Below are 24148 nucleotides of genomic sequence, written 5' to 3' on the forward strand. Positions count from 1 at the left end.
TCCAGGTGTACCTGCCTCTCACCTGCTAAAACGCCGGGATAGACTCCAGCTTACCTGTGACCTGTAATGGACTAAGCGGCACAGAGAATGAATGTATGTATATATATATATATATATATATATATATACATACATACATACACATATATACACAATTCTATATAATAATGCCTTAGATTCATATAGAGCTTTCCAAGGCACCCAAAGCACTTTGCATCCATTATTCCTCCACTCCTCACTCATACCTGGTGATGCTAAGCTACTTGTGTAGACCTGGGGTAGACTGATGGAAACGTTGCAGCCAATCCGAACCTACGACCTCTCCAACCACCACCAAACATTCATGTCCACATTCATTCAGTGGGAATTGAACCACCAATCTTATTAATTATTGGATGAGCTGCTTTACCGCCTGAGCCAATGCCATCTGTTTTATCAGAGATTTATAATTCTGCTCTCCTTTTGTTTCCTATTCTTTCATAAATAACAGAAATACGAAGATCCACGCTGAATACAGTACTCTTTTAAATAAAACTTAATGACTCATATCTAGTCCCCTCTTCTTAATTAACGGTAAAGAATATTTCTCTTTCAGTCTCCAGATCTCCAGATCATCCACTTCAGGAGGATCGCCAGCTGTGATGGCTGGGGGTTGAATGTGATGCTCATGGTTGGCACAGCAGCTTTGTTCCCCATCACTCAGTGAGGTCACCTCCTGAACTAACTCACCTGAAGCTGTAAAGAGGGTGGCGCTTAATCAATACCTGAAATACCTTCAGTGTAATGACTCCAACCAAGCTCATAAACAGTCCTGGACCAACCCGTCCCACCCCACCACTCCTGTATTATCACTCACTGTCTGGCTAAATATTAGCAGAGCTGCTGCAGTATCACCGTGTGATGAAACCTGGAGAGAAAAACAAACATGAGCGGAAATAAAAATGATGATAATGATCCCGTTTTCTGGATCAGAATAAAACAGGAAGTGAGGAAAGAGTTTATTCCATCTGCTGCAGGAGAACCATTAAAGAAACATTTTTACGCTCACCTGAACTCCGACTGTCCAATCACTGAGGCCCGGTTGTTCAAACCTAATCCGACTGTAATTCGATTATGGGATGGGATCAAATCTTGAAAATGGGTGGTTTAAAAAGGAAAGCAAGATTCTGAAATTAGCTTGGATCATGTAATCCAGTCCTGGTTGTTATGCGGATAAAACCCTCAGTTTGGGTTGTTCATGACTTTTGAGTAGGATCCGGAAAACTTTAGTCTTATCCTGATCCCAACAGAGGGCAGGATTACAAGTTGGATTTCAGGAGGAAACTGTGATAAAACTTCAGGCTTGAACAAATAATAGTATCTTTGTAGTCAGTGCATATGCTAATATTTCTATGTTGCACCTGGTTTGTTTAGCTGTTACAGGGATAAAGTGGTTAAATTGGTGTATGCTAACTTTTACGTCTCTCATTCTGATGCCGGAGGTTGGTCCAGTTCCTCAACACGGGGCTCCGGTGCATAATTAACAGTCACAGAGAGGGACATGGCGCCTTCGTGAAGACATTTCCAGAATATCCACAATGTAGTTGTTAACGGATGAGTTTTATATTTGTTGTGGCAGTGCAGGGAAGTCATACAATTATACATAGAAGTGGATGTTCACGAAGGCTGTGTGTTGTTGCAAAGTGGAAGTTAAATAACTCACTCCGGCTCTTCTACCTGCTGCTCTTCACATTGTTTTAAATGCTGGAAATCCAGATTTGGTGAACCTGAAAAATGGGATTCTGGATCAGGGTGAAACAATCCAATGTTGCTGTGAACAACCAGAATAAAAGTAAGCTGGATTATGTGATCCACCGTCCTGAAAAATGGAATTCCCAAATTTTTCAACAACTGGCCCAGAGTTACTTCAGACAACGAACAGCAACACAAAATGTCACGTTATTGATGCAAAAACAGAATTAAAAGTTCATGTTTACTTAATACTATTATTTTAAAAATAATTTATACAATATATTAAATATGTTAACCACAAGTGTCTGTACGTGTTAGTGAGCCCTGAACAAAACGTTTAAAACCTGAGAATCCGATTCCAAACTCGGAATCGAATTCTCAGGTTTTGAACAGTTCTTAAAGTAGTTTTGAAAACAGGAAAACAGATTCTGAGACTTAAAGACAAATTCGGAGATCTGAATATGAAGGACAAACAGATTCTGAATTTTAAACATGAAGTAACGAATCCTGTGTTTCGAACACTGACGATGAACACGTTCTGAGTTTCAAACAATGAGACTGTTTATTAGTTGGGATGCTGGCGTGTACAAAGCTGGCCTACGTCTTCGGTCAGAAAAGCTGCAGCCTTCCAGGAGCTCAATCAACAGTTGTTTATTGAATCCAGCAGGTGCATTCATGTGCAGTTCTCTCTGTGGGTCTGGACATGTCGGGCGGGGACATGTCCACACACAAAGTCTTTGTTTCTAACATGAAGGACAAAGAGGATCCAAGTTTCAAAAACAAATTCTTCAGACATGAAGGATGAACAAATTCCGAGTTTGAAACACGAATTCTGAGTTCCGCATATGAAGGATGAAGTCGGAAAGACTCGGCATAAATTTTGCCGCGACATTGTGCTTCTGGCATGCTTCTGATACGAGCTGCGGCGCAGCCGGTGGAAACCAAACTGTTGACTAAAACAGCCACGAATAGCAGCAGCGCAGCCATAATGTGGCACACACACACCCGGTGTAACGGAGGGGCTAATGCTAAACATAAAGGACGAACGGATTCTGTGTTCCCTGTTTGACCAAACAAGCAAAACTGGCCAACCAGATCTTCTGCGTGAACATGTGAACACCTTCTCTTAGCTGTGGGACCAGGTTTATGTCTAACATCTAAATACCAAGCTTCTACAGGAGTCTCCATGGCTACCTTGACTTGAGTCCTTCCAGTTAGCCAATCAGAAGCCAGGGTTTCCTCTGACCTTGGCACTACCTTCTGAGCCTCACTGAGGAATTTCTGTCCAGTGCTGAGGCTGATGTGTTAAAGTCTGCTACTCTGAGTCATGCATGTGTGTGAGTCAGCTGGTCTATAAACACCACACCCTGGTCTGCTCTGGATCACAACGGAGCTGCTGCTGCTTCTCTGAAGGTAAGAACCGTCACGCTGCTGCTCAGATTTCAGACACTGCTCAGAACTGAACTTAAACTGGAAGGAATCCGGTCCTTTTAACCTTGAGAAATTCAAAATCAGGGGAACTGTTGACTGACCACCAACCACAGGCTTGTAGTGTGAGGTTTGCTGGATGGAGCTGCAAGAAAAAGTTTGAATTATCAAAAATTGAATGGTTATCAGCAGACGTTTTAGTAACTGCAGATCTGTGTGTTTTTAGCCACAAAAACTCCATTTGAAGTCAGAGCAACATGGAGGATGTGCAGGGACGCTGGAATTAGATGTTCTGATTTATTTTTGATTTATTTTTCTCTAAATAACTTGAGCTTTACTTCATCCATCAGCACTGCAAACAGCTTCTTTCATTGTTTTATCACCTCACAGTTTTACATATTATTTATCATGAACTCTTTTCTATGTGAGGTGGCAGAAAAATAGAAAAACAAAATTACCCTCTGATGCATAAAATAAAAAATCAAACACATTTCCACAATTTCATACAATATTTGACTTCTGCAGATGAGTACAGTCATACTTTTTTCTTAGTATACAATATTATTGTTTTATCTTTTCTAATATATAAATTAAATAAGACTGTAGCTTCATTTCCTTTCTCCTCGGTATACGATAAACTAAATACCTTCACAACTAGCAGGCCTGTATGTATAATTCTGTTCTCTACAGCAAAGCTGAGACATATGAGATTACTAAAGAAGTTTCAGAATGAAGAGAAGTGTTATTGTGTCAGAGCAAATTCACCTGGAACACAGTAGAAAATGTAAATGTTGTCTCCTCCTGCAAGAACACCACACTGAGTGAAAACCAGAGAATAGCAGCTCAGTTCATTTCCAAATGGCTAAAGTAATCCCAGGAATGAGTAAAGTAACCCTAGAAATGAGTAAAGTAACCCTAGAAATGAGTAAAGTAACCCTAGAAATGAGTAAAGTAACCCTAGAAATGAGTAAAGTAACCCTAGAAATGAGTAGTCTTTCACCAAACAGCAAAAGTAAGATGATTTGTTTCTGTCCCACCGTGGTGAGACAGACGTCTCTGGAGCCAGCAGAGTCTCTGCTGTCATGTGACTCTTGTTTGTGTGGAGAAACTAGCAGAAGCTGTAACACTGACAGAGCTGCTCTCCTGGTTTCTACATTCCCATATATCTGCTGGGGCCTGAACTGTGTTTGGTTTGGATGCTTGGTGGAGTCTTTTAGCTGAGTTTTTCCTTGTCATGTAGCTATGCTACATGTTAGCATTACTGCTTCTCCATGTCTGCAAACATCTGCTGGACTGTAGGACCTTGTGCTGAACCCTGTACAGGGGGATGTCGTCCAGCAGAAGTTAATGTGTGACTTCATCAGGAGTTCAGATAACTGACTGCTGCACATCAAGATATAGACACACCTCTAAATGTCTTACGCCAGGAGTTTGGATCCTGCCAGTCGGACTGACGCTTCGCTCTGGGTCTGTTTGTACCAGCGGTTGCTAAGTGATAAACCCCCACCCCACCCCCTCACATTTCCTGCTGTGGTTTTGTAAGACGGTCAAAGGTGGAGGAAGCTTTCCAGCTACAACTTTTTACAACTTTAATCACTCTGATGTTACGCAACACATTCCTGAAGATGTGTTCAGATCAGGATCAATAATCCTTATCTGCTGCCCCTCCTGCACACCCACACCCGCCCCCCTCCTCTGGCACATCCTGCTCCATAAATCAAACACACCTCCAGAATAGGAGAGTTTGCAGTCCTCTGCAGGCTGAAGGCCATTGTTCGGGTGTTTTCAGAGGAAATGCAGCGTTTCCAGGCTGATCCAATCCGATCTGACTGAATCCCGGAGTCATTGGGTTCATCCCACCCCACCTTCCCGTCTGCGTCTTCAGTTTGAACCAGATCAGGCTCTCACTGTTTGCTCTCCATGAAGTTTTTAACTATCTGAGCCACAGGAAAACCAGGAGTCCAGTCGGAAAAACTACCTCCTGTTATGTCAGGAACTCCTCACAGTGGCTCTCAGCTCTACAAATCAATAAATCCTCATCTCATCAAGTCTGATCACACAGTTCCACTGACACTATTGATCATATCAGTAAGACCCATGTTGGGGATTAAATAGTCAAACATGTCACAGCTGCTTACACCAGCTGTCCTCAGATTTACTGATCGACACCTGGATCAGCATAGTCCACAGCTGTAAGGAATTCTGGGACAGAGTCTCTTTTCATTAATGAAGGACACTCCGGTGTCTCCTGAAGGATCAGAGCCACTACTCAGATCTGTTCAGATCATTTCACTCCGTGTTGGAAAGCTGTTGATGAGAGGTGAGTGGTCATGTATGACGGAAGCGTGTTGCATTCACTTCAGGAAAAACTAGAAGCTCGCACATGTTCTCTCGTATGCAAAAGTAAAATCCAATATTATATTCCAACGGTCTGAAATCCAGTCTAATCCTGCAGAATGATCCTTTATCTGAGCCGTCTTCTTGGAGTTTCTACAGGACCTGTCCAGGGACAGGTCTGAAGAACCACAAAGTCCTCAAACTGATAACAAAACTGTCTCCAGAACTTAAAAGACCTGAAGATGTCCCAGTGAGTCAGAACAAAGCCAGGCTGGATGAAAGTCAATCAACAGGACATGTTAGACACATGATAGAGACATGATGGGGACATGATAGAAACATAAGGGGGACATGATGGAGACATGTCTGCGACAAGAAGACATGACCAAGACATAATGGTGACATGACTGGGACATGATGGAGACATGATGGAGAAAAGACTGGGACATGATAGACATGATGGAGACATGATGGAGAAAAGACTGGGACATGATAGAGACATGATGGAGAAAAGACTGGGAAATAATAGAGAAATGATGGAGACATGTTGGAGACATGATGGAGGAAAGACTGGGGTATGATAAAGTCATGATGGAGACATGTTAAAGAAAAGACTGGGACATGATAGAGTCATGATGGAGACATGAGGGAGAAAAGACTGGAACATGATAGAGTAACGATAGAGACATGATGGAGACATGATGGAGGAAAGACTGGGACATGATAGAGTCATGATGGAGACATGAGGGAGATATAATGGAGAAAAGACTGGGACATGATAGAGTCATGATGGAGACATGATGGAGGAAAGACTGGGACATGATAGAGTCATGATGGAGACATGATGGAGGAAAGACTGGGACATGATAGAGTCATGATGGAGACATGATGGAGAAAAGACTGGGACATGAAGGAGTAATGATAGAGACATGCCACTGTAGGAGCTGCTGTCTCCATCACAGACCCTCTACCTCCATTTCTTTCTATCCCACACCCGTTCTCAGATTTCACTCTTCCATCCCCATCTGATGTTTCTGAACTGATTCAGAAATCCAAACCTTCCACCTGCCTGCTCGACCCTCTCCCTACAGTCCTAGTCAAAGCTTGTCTCCCTTCATTGGTTCCTCACATCACTGCCGTCATTCATTCCTCCCTCAACACCGGATATGTTCCACTAGCCTTCAAGACTGCTGCTGTCACTCCGATCATCAAAAAACCTGGTGCTGATCCATCTGACTTCAATAACCTTCATCCCATTTCTAATCTTCCCTTTCTCTCCAAAATTCTGGAAAAGGTTGTCGCCTCTCAGCTCCACAAACACCTCACTAACAATAACCTTTACGAACAATTCCAGTCTGGCTTCCGTCCTTTTCACAGCACAGAATCTGCTCTGTTAAAAATCACCAACGACAAGCTGATGGCAGCTGACTCCGGTCTTCTCACAATCCTCATCCTCTTAGATCTCAGTGCAGCATTTGACACCATCTCACACAGCATCCTCCTCAATAGACTGGCAACCCTCGGTGTTTCTCATACTCCTCTCACTTGGTTCTCCTCCTATCTCTCTAACCGCACACAGTTTATTCAACTCAAGACCCACACTTCAGAGTCACTCCCTGTTTCGGCCAGTGTACCCCAGGGATCAGTCTTGGGCCCTCTTCTGTTCATCACATATCTTCTCCCCCTTGGCTACATTTTCCGTAAACATAATATCAACTTCCATTCCTATGCAGACGACACCCAGCTCTACATCTCCTCCAAACCATACTCCTCTCTTCCTCCTTCCTCTCTCTCCGACTGCCTCCAGGAAATTAAAGCATGGTTCTCCTCCAATTTTCTCAAACTCAACAGCAGTAAAACTGAAGTTCTACTTGTCGGCCTCCACTCTAACCAAGTCTCACAGTTTCTCCATCAACATTGACAGTTCTACCATTTTCCCCTCCCCTCAGGTCAAGAGTCTCAGCGTCATTCTCGACAGCACCCTATCATTTCAAGCCCACATCAATAGCATTACTTGGTCTGCCTACTTCCACCTTCGTAATATCAATCGTCTACGCTCTTCACTCACTCCACATGCTGCTGCAATCCTTATCCATAGTCTTGTCACATCCCGCATCGACTACTGTAACTCACTCCTCTTCGGTCTTCCCAATAAATCACTTCAGAAACTGCAGCTTCTCCAGAACTCTGCTGCTCGTATCCTGACTCGCACCTCTTCCTTTCAACATATTTCCCCTGTCCTTCAACAACTCCACTGGCTCCCAATAAAATACAGAATTAACTATAAGTTACTGGTCCTCACTTTCAAAGGTATTCACCATCTGGCCCCTCCTTATCTGTCTGATCTCCTCCATATTGCCACTCCCTCCCGTGCTCTCAGGTCATCCTCCTCCGTTGACCTTACTGTTCCCTCTGCCCGTCTCTCTACCATGGGGAGCAGAGCCTTCAGTCGCTCCCCAGCTCTGGAACTCACTTCCATCCGAGATTAGGAACATCATCTCCCTTCCATCATTCACATCTGCACTCAAAACCCACCTGTTTAAACTGGCATACTCCCTATAACCCATGTATACTGACTGTTTTGTGTAATTTTTAAATCAATGTCCGTTATCTCTTTTAACTCTTATGTAATTTATATTTTTATTGTCTTTTTATTTATTTTTTCTTTTTGTGTACGGTGACCTTGGGTGTTTGAAAGGCGCCAAGAAATAAAATGCATTATTATTATTATTATTATGATGGAGACATGATTGAGAAAAGACTGGGACATGATAGAGTCATGATGGAGACATGACAGAGAAAAGACTGGGACATGATAGAGTAATGATAGAGACATGTTGGAGAAAAGACTGGGACGTGATAGAGTCATGATGGAGACATGATGGAGACATGACAGAGAAAAGACTGGGACATGATATAGTTATGATAGAGACATGATCGAGACATGATGGAGAAAAGACTGGGACATGATAAAGTCAGGATGGAGACATGCTGGAGAAAAGACTGGGACATGATAGAGACATGATGGAGATATGTTGGAGACATGATGGAGGAAAGACTGGGGCATGATAAAGTCAGGATGGAGACATGATGGAGACATGACAGAGAAAAGACTGGGACACGATAGAGAATAAGATGGAGACATGTTGGAGACATGATGGAGACATGACAGAAAAGACTGGGACATGATAGAGACATGATGGAGAAAAGACTGGGACATGATAGACATGATGGAGACATGATGGAGAAAAGACTGGGACATGATAGAGACATGATGGAGAAAAGACTGGGAAATAATAGAGAAATGATGGAGACATGTTGGAGACATGACAGAGAAAAGACTGGGACATGATAGAGTCATGATGGAGAAAGGACTGGGACATGATAGAGACATGATGGAGACATGATGAAGTTTCTCTGATTAAAACGGAGGACACTGAAGACAAGTTTAGAACATTATCAGCTGAGCTTGAGACATGTTATAAAACTCAACAACCAGCTGATTACTGAGGAAAACTTCTGTTCAGACAGTTCTGTGTGTTTCAGGTGAACCATCATGGCGCTGGTGTCTGAGTTTCTGGGTCAGCTGACGCTGTCGTACGGCGGGGTGAGTCCAGATATGATTCGTTGTTTACACTCAAGATGATTTAATCTGAACAATCTGAGCAGTAGCTAGATGAAGACGACTACAGAGAATTACCATCCTCTTCATCAGGTCCACCTTCTAGTACCGGGTCGTCCTCTTCATTGGGACCACCTTCTAGTACCGGGTTGTCCTCTTTAGCAGGTCCAGCTTCTTGTAGCGGGTCGTCCTCTTCATCAGGTCCGCCTTCTAGTACTGGGTCGTCCTCAAGTACCGGGTCGTCCTCTTCATCAGGTCCGCCATCTAGTACCGGGTTATCCTCTTCATCAGGACCACCTTCTAGTACCGGGTCATCCTCTTCATCGGGTCCACCGTGTAGTACCGGGTCGTCCTCTTCATCGGGTCCACCGTCTAGTACTGGGTCGTCCTCAAGTACCGGGTCGTCCTCTTCATCAGGTCCGCCATCTAGTACCGGGTTATCCTCTTCATCAGGACCACCTTCTAGTACTGGGTCATCCTCTTCATCAGGACCACCTTCTAGTACCGGGTCATCCTCTTCATCAGGTCCACCGTCTAGTACTGTGTCGTCCTCTTCATCAGGACCACCTTCTAGTACCGGGTTATCCTCTTCATCAGGACCACCTTCTAGTACCGGGTCATCCTCTTCATCAGGTCCACCGTCTAGTACCGGGTCATCCTCTTCATCAGGTCCACCGTCTAGTACTGTGTCGTCCTCTTCATCAGGACCACCTTCTAGTACCGGGTCATCCTCTTCATCAGGTCCACCGTCTAGTACTGTGTCGTCCTCTTCATCAGGACCACCTTCTAGTACCGGGTCATCCTCTTCATCAGGTCCACCGTCTAGTACTGTGTCGTCCTCTTCATCAGGACCACCTTCTAGTACCGGGTTATCCTCTTCATCAGGACCACCTTCTAGTACCGGGTTATCCTCTTCATCAGGACCACCTTCTAGTACCGGGTTATCCTCTTCATCAGGTCCACCGTCTAGTACTGTGTCGTCCTCTTCATCAGGACCACCTTCTAGTACTGGGTCATCCTCTTCATCAGGACCACCTTCTAGTACCGGGTCATCCTCTTCATCAGGTCCACCGTCTAGTACTGTGTCGTCCTCTTCATCAGGACCACCTTCTAGTACCGGGTCATCCTCTTCATCAGGTCCACCTTCTAGTACCGGGTCGGACCTTTTTAATCCTGGTGTGATAGATGAAGCAGGTGGTGGAAACCTTCCTCAGAGGTTTTCTCCATATTAACATGACAGCATCACACAGTTGCTGCAGGTTTGTCGGCTGCATCCATGATGAGAATCTCCCGTTCCACCACATCCCAAAGCTGCTCTACTGGACTGAGATCTGGTGGCTGTGGAGGTCGTTGGAGTCCAGTGAACTCATCGTCATGTTCTAGAAAGCAGGTGGAGATGATCTGAGCTTTGTGACATGGTGCATTATCCTGCTGGAAGTAGCATCAGAAGATGCTCCACTGTGGTCATAAAGGGATGGACATGGTCAGCAACAATACTCAGGTAGGCTGTGCTGGTTAAACCAGGCCACGTTGGTACTAAGGGGCCCAAAGTGGGCCAAGAAAATCTCCCCCCACCATTACACCAGCAGCAGCCTGAAGCGTTGATCCAAGGCAGGATGGAGCCATGTATATTTTCTCTTCTTCAGACCATCTCTGGAAACCCTGGAGATGGTTTTGGGTGAAAATCCCAGTAAATACTCAGACCAACAACCATGCCACATTCAAAGTCTCTTAAATCCCCTTTCTTCCTCATTCTGATGCTCAGTTTGAACTTCAGCAGGTTGTTTTCACCACGTCTACATGACCACATGCTGCCGTGTGATTGGCCTTGTTAGATATTTGTGTTAAGTGAACAGGTGGACCTGATAAGGTGGACGATGAGTGTATCTCTTATTTATTCTTACACATAACGAATAAACACATTTAGATTTAAGCTTTACGTCAATGTTTTTGTGACTATAGCCGCGTTTCCATTACAGTATTTCGCAAAATAAAATCGATATTTCTGACATTTCGATAAAGTGCAATTGCGATTTGCAGGTGTTTCCATTGAGTGGTGTTTAGCACATTAGCCTTTATTCTCGTAAAATCTCGTCCCGTGAGACTCCGCTTTGAGGAGGATAGAGATGTCTAAATCTTTGTAAAACTCTTGCATTTCGCTGTTTTTTGCTATCAAGGATGACGATTATATTTTTTCTTTAATTATTTGTAAAAAACTTTCCATCTCCTCCTGCGTCTACTCAGACTGCACCATCTCTATTTGAAACAAACTGGTCACGTGACCCGCTACGTCACGTCCGGTGAAGCGTAAATGCGAGAAAAGTGTTTCCATTACACTTTTGCGATATACTTCTATATCAACACGTCTGAAAAACCTCCTCATGAGAGCGTAAAAAACTTTTTAACCATATTTGAGAGTTTTTTCGAAATGTAGGTGTTTCCATTACTGTTTGTTGTTGCAATAATTCGCTTATGCGCAATTCTAGGGGTAATGGAAACGCACCTTATAACTCTTGCTTGTATAAACCATCAGGACTGTTTCTGCTGCAGCGTTAATCTGTGAACGATGATCCAAGTTTACACAGAGGGAGCTCTGGAAGCATCCGCCATGTTTTACTGGTGTTGTAAACTTTGGGTGGACATCAGGGAGCTGATAAACTGGTTGAACGAGAGTTCAGAGTTTGAGCTTGAAGTCGGGTGTATTGAACCCGACAATCAGCCCAGTTTATCTTCTGCAGTGACCCACATGATATCCAGAACCTCTGCTTTCACCAGCAGAACAAACACAAGTTAATGAGTCAGAACTGAAAAGCAGAAATAAAACTGAGTTTTGTTTTCACTGGCAGCTTTGCAGCATCAGATTCTTAACTAACCTTTAGCTTCTCCGTAGGAACCGGAGCCCAAATACCCCACCGTGGTGCCGGTACGAGACTTCGACCCAGTCAAGGATGCTGCCAGGATCGATACTGCCATTAAAACTAAAGGTTAGTGTCCAGGAAACAACACTCCCTCCACTTCACTGCCTTTACAGCTGCAACCTAACTTTTTATTTAGCATTTTCTCCCCAAAAGGACACAACCTCTCAGTTTATGGACTTTTTAAAAAATCCCTCCAGCAAATGTTCACGTCTAAGAATTTTTGGCAGTTTGATTTTTAATAAATTCTCATTTTTTCCTCCAACTGAAGCAGCTGTTAATCAGAAACTGGTGTAAGTGGGATGAGCTGCAGGTAAAACCAGCTGTGTTTTATCTGCAGGAGTAGACGAACAGACCATCATCGACATCCTGACCAGACGGAGCTGTGACCAGCGCAGAGAGATTGCCTTTGAATATGAACGAATCTCCAAAAAGGTTAAAGATCTTCACCAGTTTTCCCACAAGTGTTAGATGTTTGGTTTCTAGGTGCAACTTCAGTGATGGAGAACATTAGCTGACACTCCGTTCTGTGCTCTATAAAACTGTACCTAATGAGTTGGATTGTAGTTCAGCAAAAAAAGTTTCTATTTTAGGGGCTTTGGAACAAGTTTGTCTTCATACTTTTGTTTTAAACCCAACTCCATAACTTTCGCCACAGGCTAGCAGCTAGTGGCTAGCTGAACGTCTTCTTCTGCTTATTAAATTAAATTCAGTTCAGCTTTATTTGTATTTTGCCAAAACAACGTCATCTCAACTCTTTACAGACAAATCAATTGGCGCCAATTCATTGTCATTAAATCTGAATTCATACAAGCCAATTCATATTAAACAGCCTATCTAAGGAAACCAAGAGATTGCATTGAATCTTGACCGCCCTCCAGGTGGTGCATAATGGCTCAAGCATGGACCATGGCCCCCATGGTTGAGAATCACTCAACTAAAGGATGGAGAAACAAATTTAATGTTCTAAGAAATGGAAATGTCTAAATAATTAAATTCTAAACAAACTGGTCAGCCTGAATCAGGTTTGTCTCTAATGCTAATAAACTTGGTTCTTTCTGGCTGAATAAACAGATGATTAATAATATTGAGAAATAAAAAATCTGAGTTATATTTTCCCACAGTTGATTTAGCAAACTGATAATTAATGCTGTATTTTTTATGTTTGTATGTATTTAAATCTGAACCTGTCTTCAGGATCTGAGCGCTGCCCTGAAGGGGGCGCTGTCAGGCTCTCTGGAGGCTCTGATGTTGGGTCTGATGAAGAACACCACCCAATACGACGCCTCCGAGCTGAAAGCCTCCATGAAGGTCAGTCACATGTCTGCAGGGCGACCAGCAGGTGGTGCTTGATCAAACTGACAGGGACAAGACGTTACAGGTCCATCTGCCATCAGGATGTTAGGATTTTATCTGAAATTAAACATTTAAAAAGTCTTCAGTTGTTCCTGTTTAGTTTCCTAAATGAAACATCAGATAATGAACTGTTATCTGTTTTCCAGTTTTGTGCTCAGGATGAAAATGGAAAAAATTGATATTTAGCTTTTTAATGCAGTCAGGGTGGAATAAAATACGAATGTTGATTTCAGTGAGGACAACCTCTAATATGTGAGAAAGGTTAGCCTGAAACTCTGCAGGATCAGTGTTAAACATGTGGACTTGTCATGGATCAGTCATCAGTGAGTAAATTTGTTGGTGTTTGAGTGCAGGGGCTGGGAACCGACGAGGAGACTCTCATCGAGTTGGTCTGCTCCAGAAACAACGAAGAGCTGACGGAGATCAAAAAGGTGTACAAAGACAGTGAGTGTCAGAGGTTTCTGGGAACTCAGTTTTATAAATCAAGAAAATTGTTACGGCCCTGCTTGTCATAGACAGCTGTGGTCGTTTGTGTGTTGATTAGGGGGGGCAGAGCGCTGCCCTGAGTGGCTAAGGCCAGCGCCTTTGTCCCCGCCCCTGTGTGACTGGCACCCCTCTGGACCAGTCAGGCTGCAGCCTACGGGGAAGCTCAGGCTGAAAAGGCTGCAGCCGAGGCAGGTCTGGAGGGGGAGATGCCAGAATGGCTTCGGCCGCTCTCCCCCTCATGTTGTGCACTGGGTGTGTGTGTGTCGCGACCACCTCCTTTCACAATGGGTGCTTTAAGTGTTTAGTTGAGTTAAGTTTACTTTGTGGTTGTTTTAGTGCTGGGCTAGGTTAGCGTTTTTTTGTGTTGTGACGACGGTCACTTTAGTTTATGGGTCTGCTGCTTTTGTTTGGTTTTAATTTCCTCACCGAGTTGCGGTTGTGTCTTTGTGTGCACTCGGTGAGTGTTTGGTATAGGTTTTGGTTTGTTTCTTTCTGCAGGTCCGCTAACCCCAGCTCATCTTTTGTTTTACATCACTTATCACGGGAGTTGTAAATAAATGCGCTTTTATTTTGAAGTAACATCTGTCCACGCCGTGTTCTTTGTTGCGCCCTTCCATACCCCTGAGTCGGGTCGTAACAAAAATGAAACAGATTTTTCATCACAATGGTTTCTGTCTTGTTTTTTTCTCATCGGGTTCTTAAAAACAGAAATCTTTGTCAGACGACATTAAAACAATAACTGGTTTTATTCACAACCCAGAACGTTTTACTGCTGCAGCTAGCATGCTAACTGTGAATGTAGTGCTTTAATCAGACATCAAATTTATGGGAACAAGATAATTAACCCAGCTCCTTTGGTCTTAAAGGGTTAACTTATGGTCACGTTAGTTATTTGTTGGAATTTGTGGCCGTAGCCCAGATATAACATGATGTAAAATCTTGTCATTGGATGGGCTCCGAACCAACAAGAGAATAATAGTAAAACTAGAAAATTCCTGAAGATATTCCTGGGGAGTGTGTGTGTGATTCTAATGTTTCACAAACAACAGAGCCTGCTTGTTAATGTTGCTATGACGACAGGGCCTGCTAGTCAGCATTGCTATGACGATAGAGCCATTCGTTGCGCGCCGAGTCACTTGAAAACAAAGAGAGTCGCAGCTTGAAGTTGATTTAGGGCTTGGCGCACCCCTCAAACAAATAGTTGCTTTTCACAAACAGAAAGTCGCGTCAAAAATTCTTGAACCGTGAGTGGAAGTAGGGTCTGTCGAACGTACAGATGTAACTGAAAACACTCCTCACCTCACGAGTTGAGGAAAAATCTGAGGAAAAATAGACAGTAAGTGAATGGCGCCAGCAGGAGAGGCACCCTGGAGGATTTGACAGAGAACGTAAGGGCCCAGCATCATGATGGTCACACTGATGAAAGAAAGAGAACATGCTTATGTACTGATATATAATTTGTGTAGGTAAAAAAAATGAAGTTTGTTTGAAGTTTTGTGTCTAGTCAATCAGGAGCTTCAGCGTTAGCTAACGCGAGCTACATCGTGGTGTGATTTCTTTGTGTCTCCAGTGTTTAAGAAGGAGCTGGAGAAAGACATCGCAGGAGACACGTCAGGAGACTTCGCTAAGCTGCTGCTGGCTCTGGTTCAGGTACTGGGTCTAGTTCCAGGATTATATGACAAACATAGCAACAGTTTACTCTCGAATTCCTGAAAATCTTATCTGATCCACAGACAAAGAGAGACGAACCCTCCAATGTCGTGGACTATCAGAAGATTGATGACGATGCCAGAGTGAGTCAGAACAAATGTTTGATTTTAGAAACAAAACGTGGATCACGATGTAACCGAACCAACCAATATATAGTTGTTATGTCCTCCTGTGTAAACCCATCAGTTGCTGTATGAAGCTGGGGTTAAGAGGAAGGGAACCGACGTGGTGACCTGGATCTCCATCATGTCCCAGAGGAGTGTCCCCCACCTGCAGAAAGGTAAACTAACTCAATCCCAAGCCCCTGACAAAAATCCTGAATTATTAATAATAATCACAACATTTCAGCCCTTAAAGCAGTTTCACAGTAAATGTATTTACATATTTATTTACATTTTATTTTCATAGGTTTCTTTAAAAGTGATTTCAGTCTTTCTTGTTTAAAACATTTTCTGTTCTCTGAATATGTTTTAATTTATTATTTAAATGAAATGTTTTTGTTTTATTATATTTATTTGTAAGATTGTTTTAATGCCTCAGGGCAAAATTTCTAATTTGTTCAGTTCTGTTGTTTTTTTTTCATTTAGTGTCTTTTATTAGGTCTTAATAAAAAAGGAATATATAATAAGGAATATAACTCAACCACTTGCAGTTATCATTAGTAGAAATGTTTGAGTACAACATAAACACAACTCACGTTACTACGTTCATTTAGTGTCTTTTTGTGTTTTCAGTCTTTGAGAGGTATAAGAGCTACAGTCCGTATGACATAAAGGAGAGCATCAGAAAGGAGGTAAAGGGAGATCTGGAGAGGTCCTTCCTCACCCTCGGTACGTCCAGCAAGCATCCTCATCCTCAGCAGCATCGACAGATCACAGAAAGATGAACTTTTTTCTGGATTTATCTTTGATCAGGATCCTGAGTTTACTTTAAAAAATGTGGAAAACTTTAAGAGACTTGGTTAGATTAAAAAATTGAAAAAGACTTTAAGACTATTAATCACTTTTCCAGCTTATTGTCACAATTTAGCCTCAAACTGCCTCTGGCCTTTTTTAGAATCTTATTTCTTATTATCTAATTTATTTTGTTTATTTATTTTTAATTTGCTATTATTAATATATTTCCATGTTATTTACTATCATTTGTTTGTTATTATTAATTTATCTAACATTTAATTGTATTTAGTTTAGTCCAGTCTTTTTTCTATTTGTTTTTTTCCCCATTTTTTACCGTATTTATTTTAGTTTTTTTAATAATTGTAATAAATTAAGGCATTAAGGGGATAACTCAGTATATTACATTATAATATTATTTTATATACACATTTTTTATTATTTTGAAATCATCTCTTTTAAATAGTTCTTTAATTGGGCTGCACTTATGGTGGTTAGCACTGCAGCCTCACGGGAAGAAGGTCACTGGTTCGATCCTCGCCTGGGGGGAAGTTTGAACCTGGGGGCCGGTGGTCTTTCTGTGTGGAGTTTGCATGTTCTCCCCGTGTATGCGTGGGTTCTCTCTGGGTTCTCCGGCTTCCTTCCACCGTCCAAAGACATGCATGATAGATTATTTGCTCACTAGGAGCGACTGGTTGTTTGTCTCGCTGTGTTGCCCTGCGATGGACTGGTTCCAGCTTCACTGTGACCTTTAATAGGGCATGTGAACATAACGTCACAACACTCGCCCCTGTGGCTGACAGGAAAAATAGCCATTGTTGGAGGCCACTCGTGGTTTGCACTGCACACAATCGACAGGCACAATAAATTGCACATTGAGTTTTGTGTCTGAAGTAACATGATGGAGGTGGATGCCGTGGATGTCCACCGTGAGACGCGTGGACATGAATTTTCTGATATCCCAAGCTGGTTGAAAGTGTGCTCAAATCATTTTCCTTCTGGTAAGCGTGAACATTTTGCTTACTGAGATGATGATGTGCTTAATTTGGTCCGTGTTTGTGTGTAACAGAGCAGTCGACAAAGCTAGCTAGCAGGCTAAGGAAGGCTAGTTCAAACATCGTGCGATGAATGAATGGGACCCAACAGCACTCAGAGTTATTCTGAGAAACTGGATGTAACCCAGCCAGAAGGAGGACTTTTAGAGCTACTTTTGTCACTGCCTGTGAATGAAGCCTGGCAAAGCCTCATAATGCTCCCTGTTACATTACATCAGGTCGACTGACAGATAGAGGGTCTGTAAACTGTACATCAGCCTTCAAAGACTTAAAATTTCTAACCTGAGCCTCAGTAAAGGTGCTCACAGACCACAGACCAGATACAGAAAAATGTCAGGAAAAGTCAGAGGAGGTAAGGCGTCGGGGTCTCGGGTCCTCTCTCTAGCCGACGTTTCAAATGGATCATAATCCGTATAGTGTCTCCTCGCCTCGGGAAGAAGCTTGTCCCTGTAGCGCACATTTAGTTCATTTCTAACTTTCAGCTTTACTATCGTTTAAATACTTATCGATCTGCAATGGTCAGGTTTTTCTGTGTGGCCTCAGAAAATGGCGCCGGCGTGTTGTTTACGTTCCAGAATCCCCTGCGCAGTGACGTCGGTTCTCATGCTGTCGGACGCAGCGTAGAGGAATGAATGAGTTCATTATTTTTTTTTTACCTTTCCGCTTTATTTTAAAGTAGGATTTTTGTTTTCTGGAAAATGGTAAGAACTTGTTTATGACTCATCTAACGTGGATGTGAGTAATTAACTGTCCAATCAAAGGTCCTGTCGAGTTTCTCACCAAGCAATCAGAGCAGAGCTGGTTGCCGGTTGAACTGTTGCACCAACACCTGACTTCAGAAGCCAAAATCAATGATGTGATAGGATAGGTGGTGATGACATCACAGAGACAGGACAGGTGGTGATGACATCACAGAGACAGGACAGGTGGTGATGACATCATAGAGACAGGACAGGTGGTGATGACATCACAGAGACAGGACAGGTGGTGATGACATCACAGAGACAGGACAGGTGGTGATGACATCACAGAGACAGGACAGGTGGTGATGACATCATAGAGACAGGACAGGTGGTGATGACATCACAGAGACAGAACAGGTGGTGATGACATCACAGAGACAGGACAGGTGGTGATGACATCACAGAGACAGGACAGGTGGTGATGACATCATAGAGACAGGACAGGTGGTGATGACATCACAGAGACAGGACAGGTGGTGATGACATCACAGAGACAGGACAGGTGGTGATGACATCATAGAGACAGGACAGGTGGTGATGACATCACAGAGACAGGACAGGTGGTGATGACATCACAGAGACAGGACAGGTGGTGATGACATCACAGAGACAGGACAGGTGGTGATGACATCACAGCAGGTGAACTGACCGTCCGTCTGTTTTCTTCTCAGTGGAGTGCTTCGAGAACAAGCAGCTGTACTTCGCCAACAGACTTAATGATGCCATGAAGGTAAACATGCTGAGTCTTATGTACCTGTGCTGAACACCTGCTCTCCCTCCTGCGTCGTCATTTCCTGTCGTCCATCATGACGCCATTTGTGTTTTCCTCAGAGTAAAGGCGCCAAAGAGAAGGTGGTGACCAGGATCATGGTGTCTCGCTGTGAAGTGGACCTGATGAAGATCAGGACGGAGTTCAAGAGACAGCACAAGAGATCGCTGTACCAGACCATCGCTGTGAGTCACTGAAACGTCCCACACAGGCTGAGACAGTGAATGCACCACACAAATAGAAAATTAACATTTTAACCTGGAAAAAAATACTAAGGAAATATAACTTAAATATTTAATAATATGTAGTATTTATTAAATTCAGACAAAAGCATAAAATCATATATTTATTTTATAATTTCCTGTAAAATTTAAATTAAAAAATTTAATTTAATTTTGAATTTAATTCATTTTACTGGCTCATTGATAAAAAACAAACAAACAAAAAAACAAAAAACAAAAGAAAAGACCAGAATTAGTCTGAGATAATGATTTATCATCCTGTCATTTCCTCTGCCTCACATGAGCTGATCAGTTTCAGGTGTCTGGGACAAATGTTTTATTCTAGTAAAACTGACTTGCAGAATTAATCCATAGTTAATCTGATTTCTCCAAATATGGAGATATGAGTTACCAAACCCATGTCCCTGTTCTAGCTCCGTAGAAATCATGATAAAAATGAGGAGCATCAGAATTAATTCCAGGTTCGGCTGCTCTCAGCTGCCATTTTAAACTGTTGATAATCAGTTCTATTCTTCTCTAATTATCTAATAATAGAAATAAAATATTCAGAACAAAAGCTGCATAAATACTGATTAATATTTTTCTGAATGAATCGGAGGAAGTTTTCTATCATGGATGAACTTTTCCGACCTGCTTTCAAGTGCGAGTTGTTTCTGATGGATTTCCTCTGTCTTGGTCTCAGGAACACACTAAAGGAGACTACCAGAAGGCTCTGCTCAGTCTGTGTGGAGGAGACGACTGAAGGCCGTTTCCCAGAAGGCCGCTGGGCTGAAGCAGCCGTCATCATGTGACTGATCAGCTTCACATGCTGGAATAAAGACTAAAACCTGTTTGTGTGTGTGTTTGTGGTGATGAACGGTAGGGGGCAGCAGAGACACGTTTACTGAACAGGCCGGAAAGTCTGTGAGAAGCAGGACCTGAAGGACGAATCACAGAGCGATAAAAACAGTCAGAAACCAGTAAAACAAACAACAAGTCTGCATAACTGAATCATATTTGACAAACAATGTGATGTTTGAGGGAAAGAAACTAATTACAGCTATACAATAATAATAATAATAATAATTTTATTAATGATAATAGATTTTATTATTATTGTTATTATTATTATTAATAATAATAATAATAATAATTTTATTAATGATAATAGATTTTATTGTTATTATTATTAATAATAATAATAATAATAATAATAATAATAATTTTATTAATGATGAGGTTTTTTTGCTCAGTCTGGTTCAGTCTGGTTAAAATCTAAAGTCACATCATCATGATGCTGAAAATTATAGAAAAAAATCTGTAAATTTTTCTGTTTCCAGAAACACAAACATGTTTGTGGGTAAATTCGTGAATCTGCGTAGGTTTAAAGACAAGCCGATATCTCGGGGGTTTGACTGTGATCAAAGACAGTATCTGATTTAAAAATATTGGTTATTAATGAGTCCCCACCGGACCACACACACATTTGTGATGTGTGATCTGAATAAATGGCTGTTTGATCATTAGGTCCAGGCAAACTCCTCCAGGTTGTTTTCTTTTAATTGTTCGTAGGTTTTCTGCTGTTTGTTTGCTGCTAATTTTTTAATTAAAGATGCTAATTTGACCTCCAGCTACACTGATGCTAATGTTTCTGCTGCAGAAGGAAAACAGGCTTTTTCAGACTCAGAGGAACTGGAGAGAAGACAGGAAAGATCTGAAACAGCAGAGGTGATATCTGCTGAACCTGAACCTGAACTTCTGGATCTGAAACTTCATATTTTACAAAATGGTTCATGGTTATGTGTTTTTCTAGAGCTCTAAGCATTAACTGTGCTCTCTCATGAGGATTTAACCAAACTAAGTTAAAGTAAAAAGTAAATTCATGGTGGTTTCTATTTCTGAATTCAGAAACACTAAAACCCACCAGACATGGAGCCAAACGAACAATCAGATAGACGATAGTAATAATTCCTCCCAACCCTCCTCTCCATCTTCCTCTCCACCTTCTTCTCAATCCTGATAAAAAACCCTCCTGAAGAAACCCCGAAAGCTTCCAGCAAGGACCCACCCCCTTCATCTCATCATACTCCATCCTGGTCACCCCCCTCTCCCCATCCTCCCCACCCCTCCTGGACTTCACCTCCCTCAGGAACCCTCTAACTGACTCTGAGCTGTAGAAACAAAGCCTGCGTAGCCAGAGAGCTGCATTTATCTGAAATGCTCAACAAGAACGTCAACAACTCTGTTTGCTACGATGGAAAAACTTACAAATCCTCCTAAACAGTCCAGCCCAGAGCTCCTTTCCACTGAGAAATGCAACCAATTTGCCAACGTTTTTAGCCAAAAGATTAAAACTATTAGGTAAAATATTAATGCCACACAGTCAAAAAGAAAACTAGTCTGTGTCTAAAACCCGGAAATATTTCTGATATTATGTCACAGTTTAATATGGTGGATTTAAACTCCCTCCAGGAAACAGTTTGGCATCTGGAACCAGCAACATGCACTCTGGACATGATCCCATCCCACTTTTTAAACCAGTTTTCACCTCAGTGGAACATGACCTCCTACTGAAAGTTCACAGCTCGCTGGCATCAGACTCTAAAGATGGCAGCCATTAAGCCCCTCCCCTAGACGCCTCTATAATGAACACCGATGGACCGTCTCTGACCTCTTTTATATCCAGACTACTGAGAAAGTTGGATTTCACCAGCGGAATGACTTTTACATGAAAGTGGAAATCTGGATAAATTTCAGTCCGGCTTCCGACCTCATCACAGCCCTGAACCTGCTCTGGTCACAGTGGTACATGGCGGATCAGTCCTAGGTCTGGTCTAGTATCAGTCCTGGTTCTGGTCCTGTATCAGTCCTGGTTCTGTTCTAGTATCAGTCCCGGTTCTGGTCCTGTATCAGTCCTGGTTCTGGTCCTGTATCAGTCCTGGTTGTGGTCTAGTATCAGTCCCGGTTCTGGTCCTGTATCAGTCCTGGTTCTGGTCCTGTATCAGTCCCGGTTCTGGTCCTGTATCAGTCCTGGTTGTGGTCTAGTATCAGTCCCGGTTCTGGTCCTGTATCAGTCCTGGTTCTGGTCTAGTGTCAGTCCTGGTTCTGGTCCTGTATCAGTCCCGGTTCTGGTCCTGTACCAGTCCTGGTTGTGGTCTAGTGTCAGTCCCGGTTCTGGTCCTGTATCAGTCCTGGTTTTACTCCTGTATCAGTCCTGGTTGTGGTCTAGTATCAGTCCGGGTTCAGGTCCAGTACCAGTCCTGGTTCTGGTCCTGTATTAGTCCTGGTCCAGGTCCAGTACCAGTCCTGCGTTTGATACTATAGATCCCAGAATCCTGTTCTTAGGCTGGAAAACTGGTTTCCAGTTTACACTGGTTTCCAGTTTATACTGGTTTCCAGTCCCAGAATAGATTTTAAAACCTTCTGATGGTTTACATCCCAGAACTGTTCAGGTCCACAATCCATCTGATACGTTCAGAGAATATAAACCTGGCAGAGCTCTGAGATCCAAAGACTCTGGTCACCTAGTCCAGAACAGAGTCCAGGCCAGGTCCAGAACAAAGTCCAGACCAGGGTCCAGACCAGGGTCCAGGCCAGAGTCCAGCCCAGAATCCAGGACAGGGTCCAGACCAGGGTCCAGGCCAGACTCCAGGCCAGGATCCAGGCCAAGGTGCAGGTCAGAATCCAGACCAGGGTCCAGAGTATACCTGGTGCAGCATGTAGCGGTTCTGCTGCAGTGGAGATGAGAGTTTAAATCCTGGTGAAACGTTTCTCGTCGTCTCTGCAGGAAATCTGCTGCTGATCTGCTTTTCATCATTTTGATGAATTTATTATTTTATTGTGATTTCTGCCGTTTGTTGCAGCTTTCACTGCTTCTGAAAGCTTTCTTTGCTCCGCCTGTGATGCTGTTAATGTTTTATGTAAAGAGCTCTGAATCGTCCTGGACATGAAATGTAGGAATAAACTGCTTTGCCTCACCCAGATGGAGGAGCTGGTCACTATGGCGACCAAACTAACCCCATGCCCCAGTCCCATCTTTTCACCCTGAAACATCCCACTTCGTCCTCCCCCACCAGTCCCCCAGCGAGCTGGTCCAGGCTGCAACTCTGTGGGTACTCATGGCTCTCCAGGATAAGCCGGGCCGGACATGCAGGTAGTTTCCTTTATCTCTGTTTAATAGGCAACAAAAAGACTGATAAATGTTCAGAGAAGCCAGATTCACCCAATACATTCTATACATTTATCACATCTTGTGTTCATTCCTCATCAGCCTCAGCCTGCCCAGAACAACACCTGGACAGGTAATGTTTTTAGCACGCTGAAGCTAGCTTTGCTAAATGTCACATCTTTGGCTGGAAAAACATTTTGATCAATGATTTTATTACAAAGCACAAAGTCAATGTCTAGTTTTTACCAGAAAGCTGGTCAGACAGAGAAAATGATGCTTGTTCCTGTAGAAGCGACCCCTCCAGACTTCAGCTCTGTGGGTGGAGCTAGATCACATCAGAAAGGTGGAGGAGGGGCTGTTTGCTTTAATGACTCCCTCCAATGCAGCAGGTATCTTAGAAAAACTTTATGTCTCTCCAGATGCCCTCCGCTCTCGTGTGGTGGTCCTTGACATACACAGGCCACCTAAACACTGAGCAGAGTTTCTGATGACGTTGCTGAACTGCTGTTAGTAATCAGTCCACTCTGACGGTGTAGTTATTGTTGCAGATGCTGGATCTCAGTGCTGCATTTGACACGGTCGACCAGAACATCTCACTAGATGTCTGAAAAACTGGGTCGGACTTTCTGGCACCGCAATAAACTGGTTTGAGTCCTGTTTAAAAGACAGGGACTACTTTGTGTCTATAGGTAACTATAAATCTGAGTGAACCAA

The 24148-nt window shown here is 42.9% G+C and overlaps 1 protein-coding gene across 2 annotated transcripts; it reads left to right on the forward strand.

Moving 5' to 3' along the window:
* The first annotated feature begins 3013 nt into the window (after positions 1–3013).
* LOC121645418 (annexin A2-like) lies at positions 3014–20117 on the forward strand. Of its 2 annotated transcripts, none has more exons than XM_041993862.1 (13): positions 3014–3144; positions 9043–9103; positions 12009–12102; positions 12374–12468; positions 13231–13344; positions 13743–13833; positions 15446–15525; positions 15609–15668; positions 15772–15865; positions 16320–16415; positions 18948–19006; positions 19108–19230; positions 19970–20117. In XM_041993862.1, the coding sequence occupies exons 2-13, from the start codon at positions 9053–9055 to the stop codon at positions 20027–20029; spliced, it is 1017 nt and encodes a 338-aa protein (XP_041849796.1). In that variant the 5' UTR covers positions 3014–3144; positions 9043–9052; the 3' UTR covers positions 20030–20117. The 2 variants fall into 2 exon arrangements, with proteins under 2 accessions (XP_041849796.1, XP_041849804.1); XM_041993870.1 differs by lacking the exon at positions 3014–3144 and adding an exon at positions 4986–5479.
* Positions 20118–24148: the final 4031 nt, after the last annotated feature.

This window comes from Melanotaenia boesemani, chromosome 1 (genome assembly GCF_017639745.1).
Source record: "Melanotaenia boesemani isolate fMelBoe1 chromosome 1, fMelBoe1.pri, whole genome shotgun sequence".
Lineage (NCBI taxonomy): Eukaryota > Metazoa > Chordata > Actinopteri > Atheriniformes > Melanotaeniidae > Melanotaenia > Melanotaenia boesemani.

Excerpts from the sequence above, each read along its gene's own strand:
- LOC121645418 (XM_041993862.1), top strand. The coding sequence starts at position 9,053 with ATGGCGCTGGTGTCTGAGTTTCTGGGTCAGCTGACGCTGTCGTACGGC. Across the intron at positions 9,104-12,008 it reads TGACGCTGTCGTACGGCGGG|GAACCGGAGCCCAAATACCC; the intron begins GTGAGTCCAGAT and ends GCTTCTCCGTAG. Across the intron at positions 15,526-15,608 it reads TGCTGCTGGCTCTGGTTCAG|ACAAAGAGAGACGAACCCTC; the intron begins GTACTGGGTCTA and ends TCTGATCCACAG.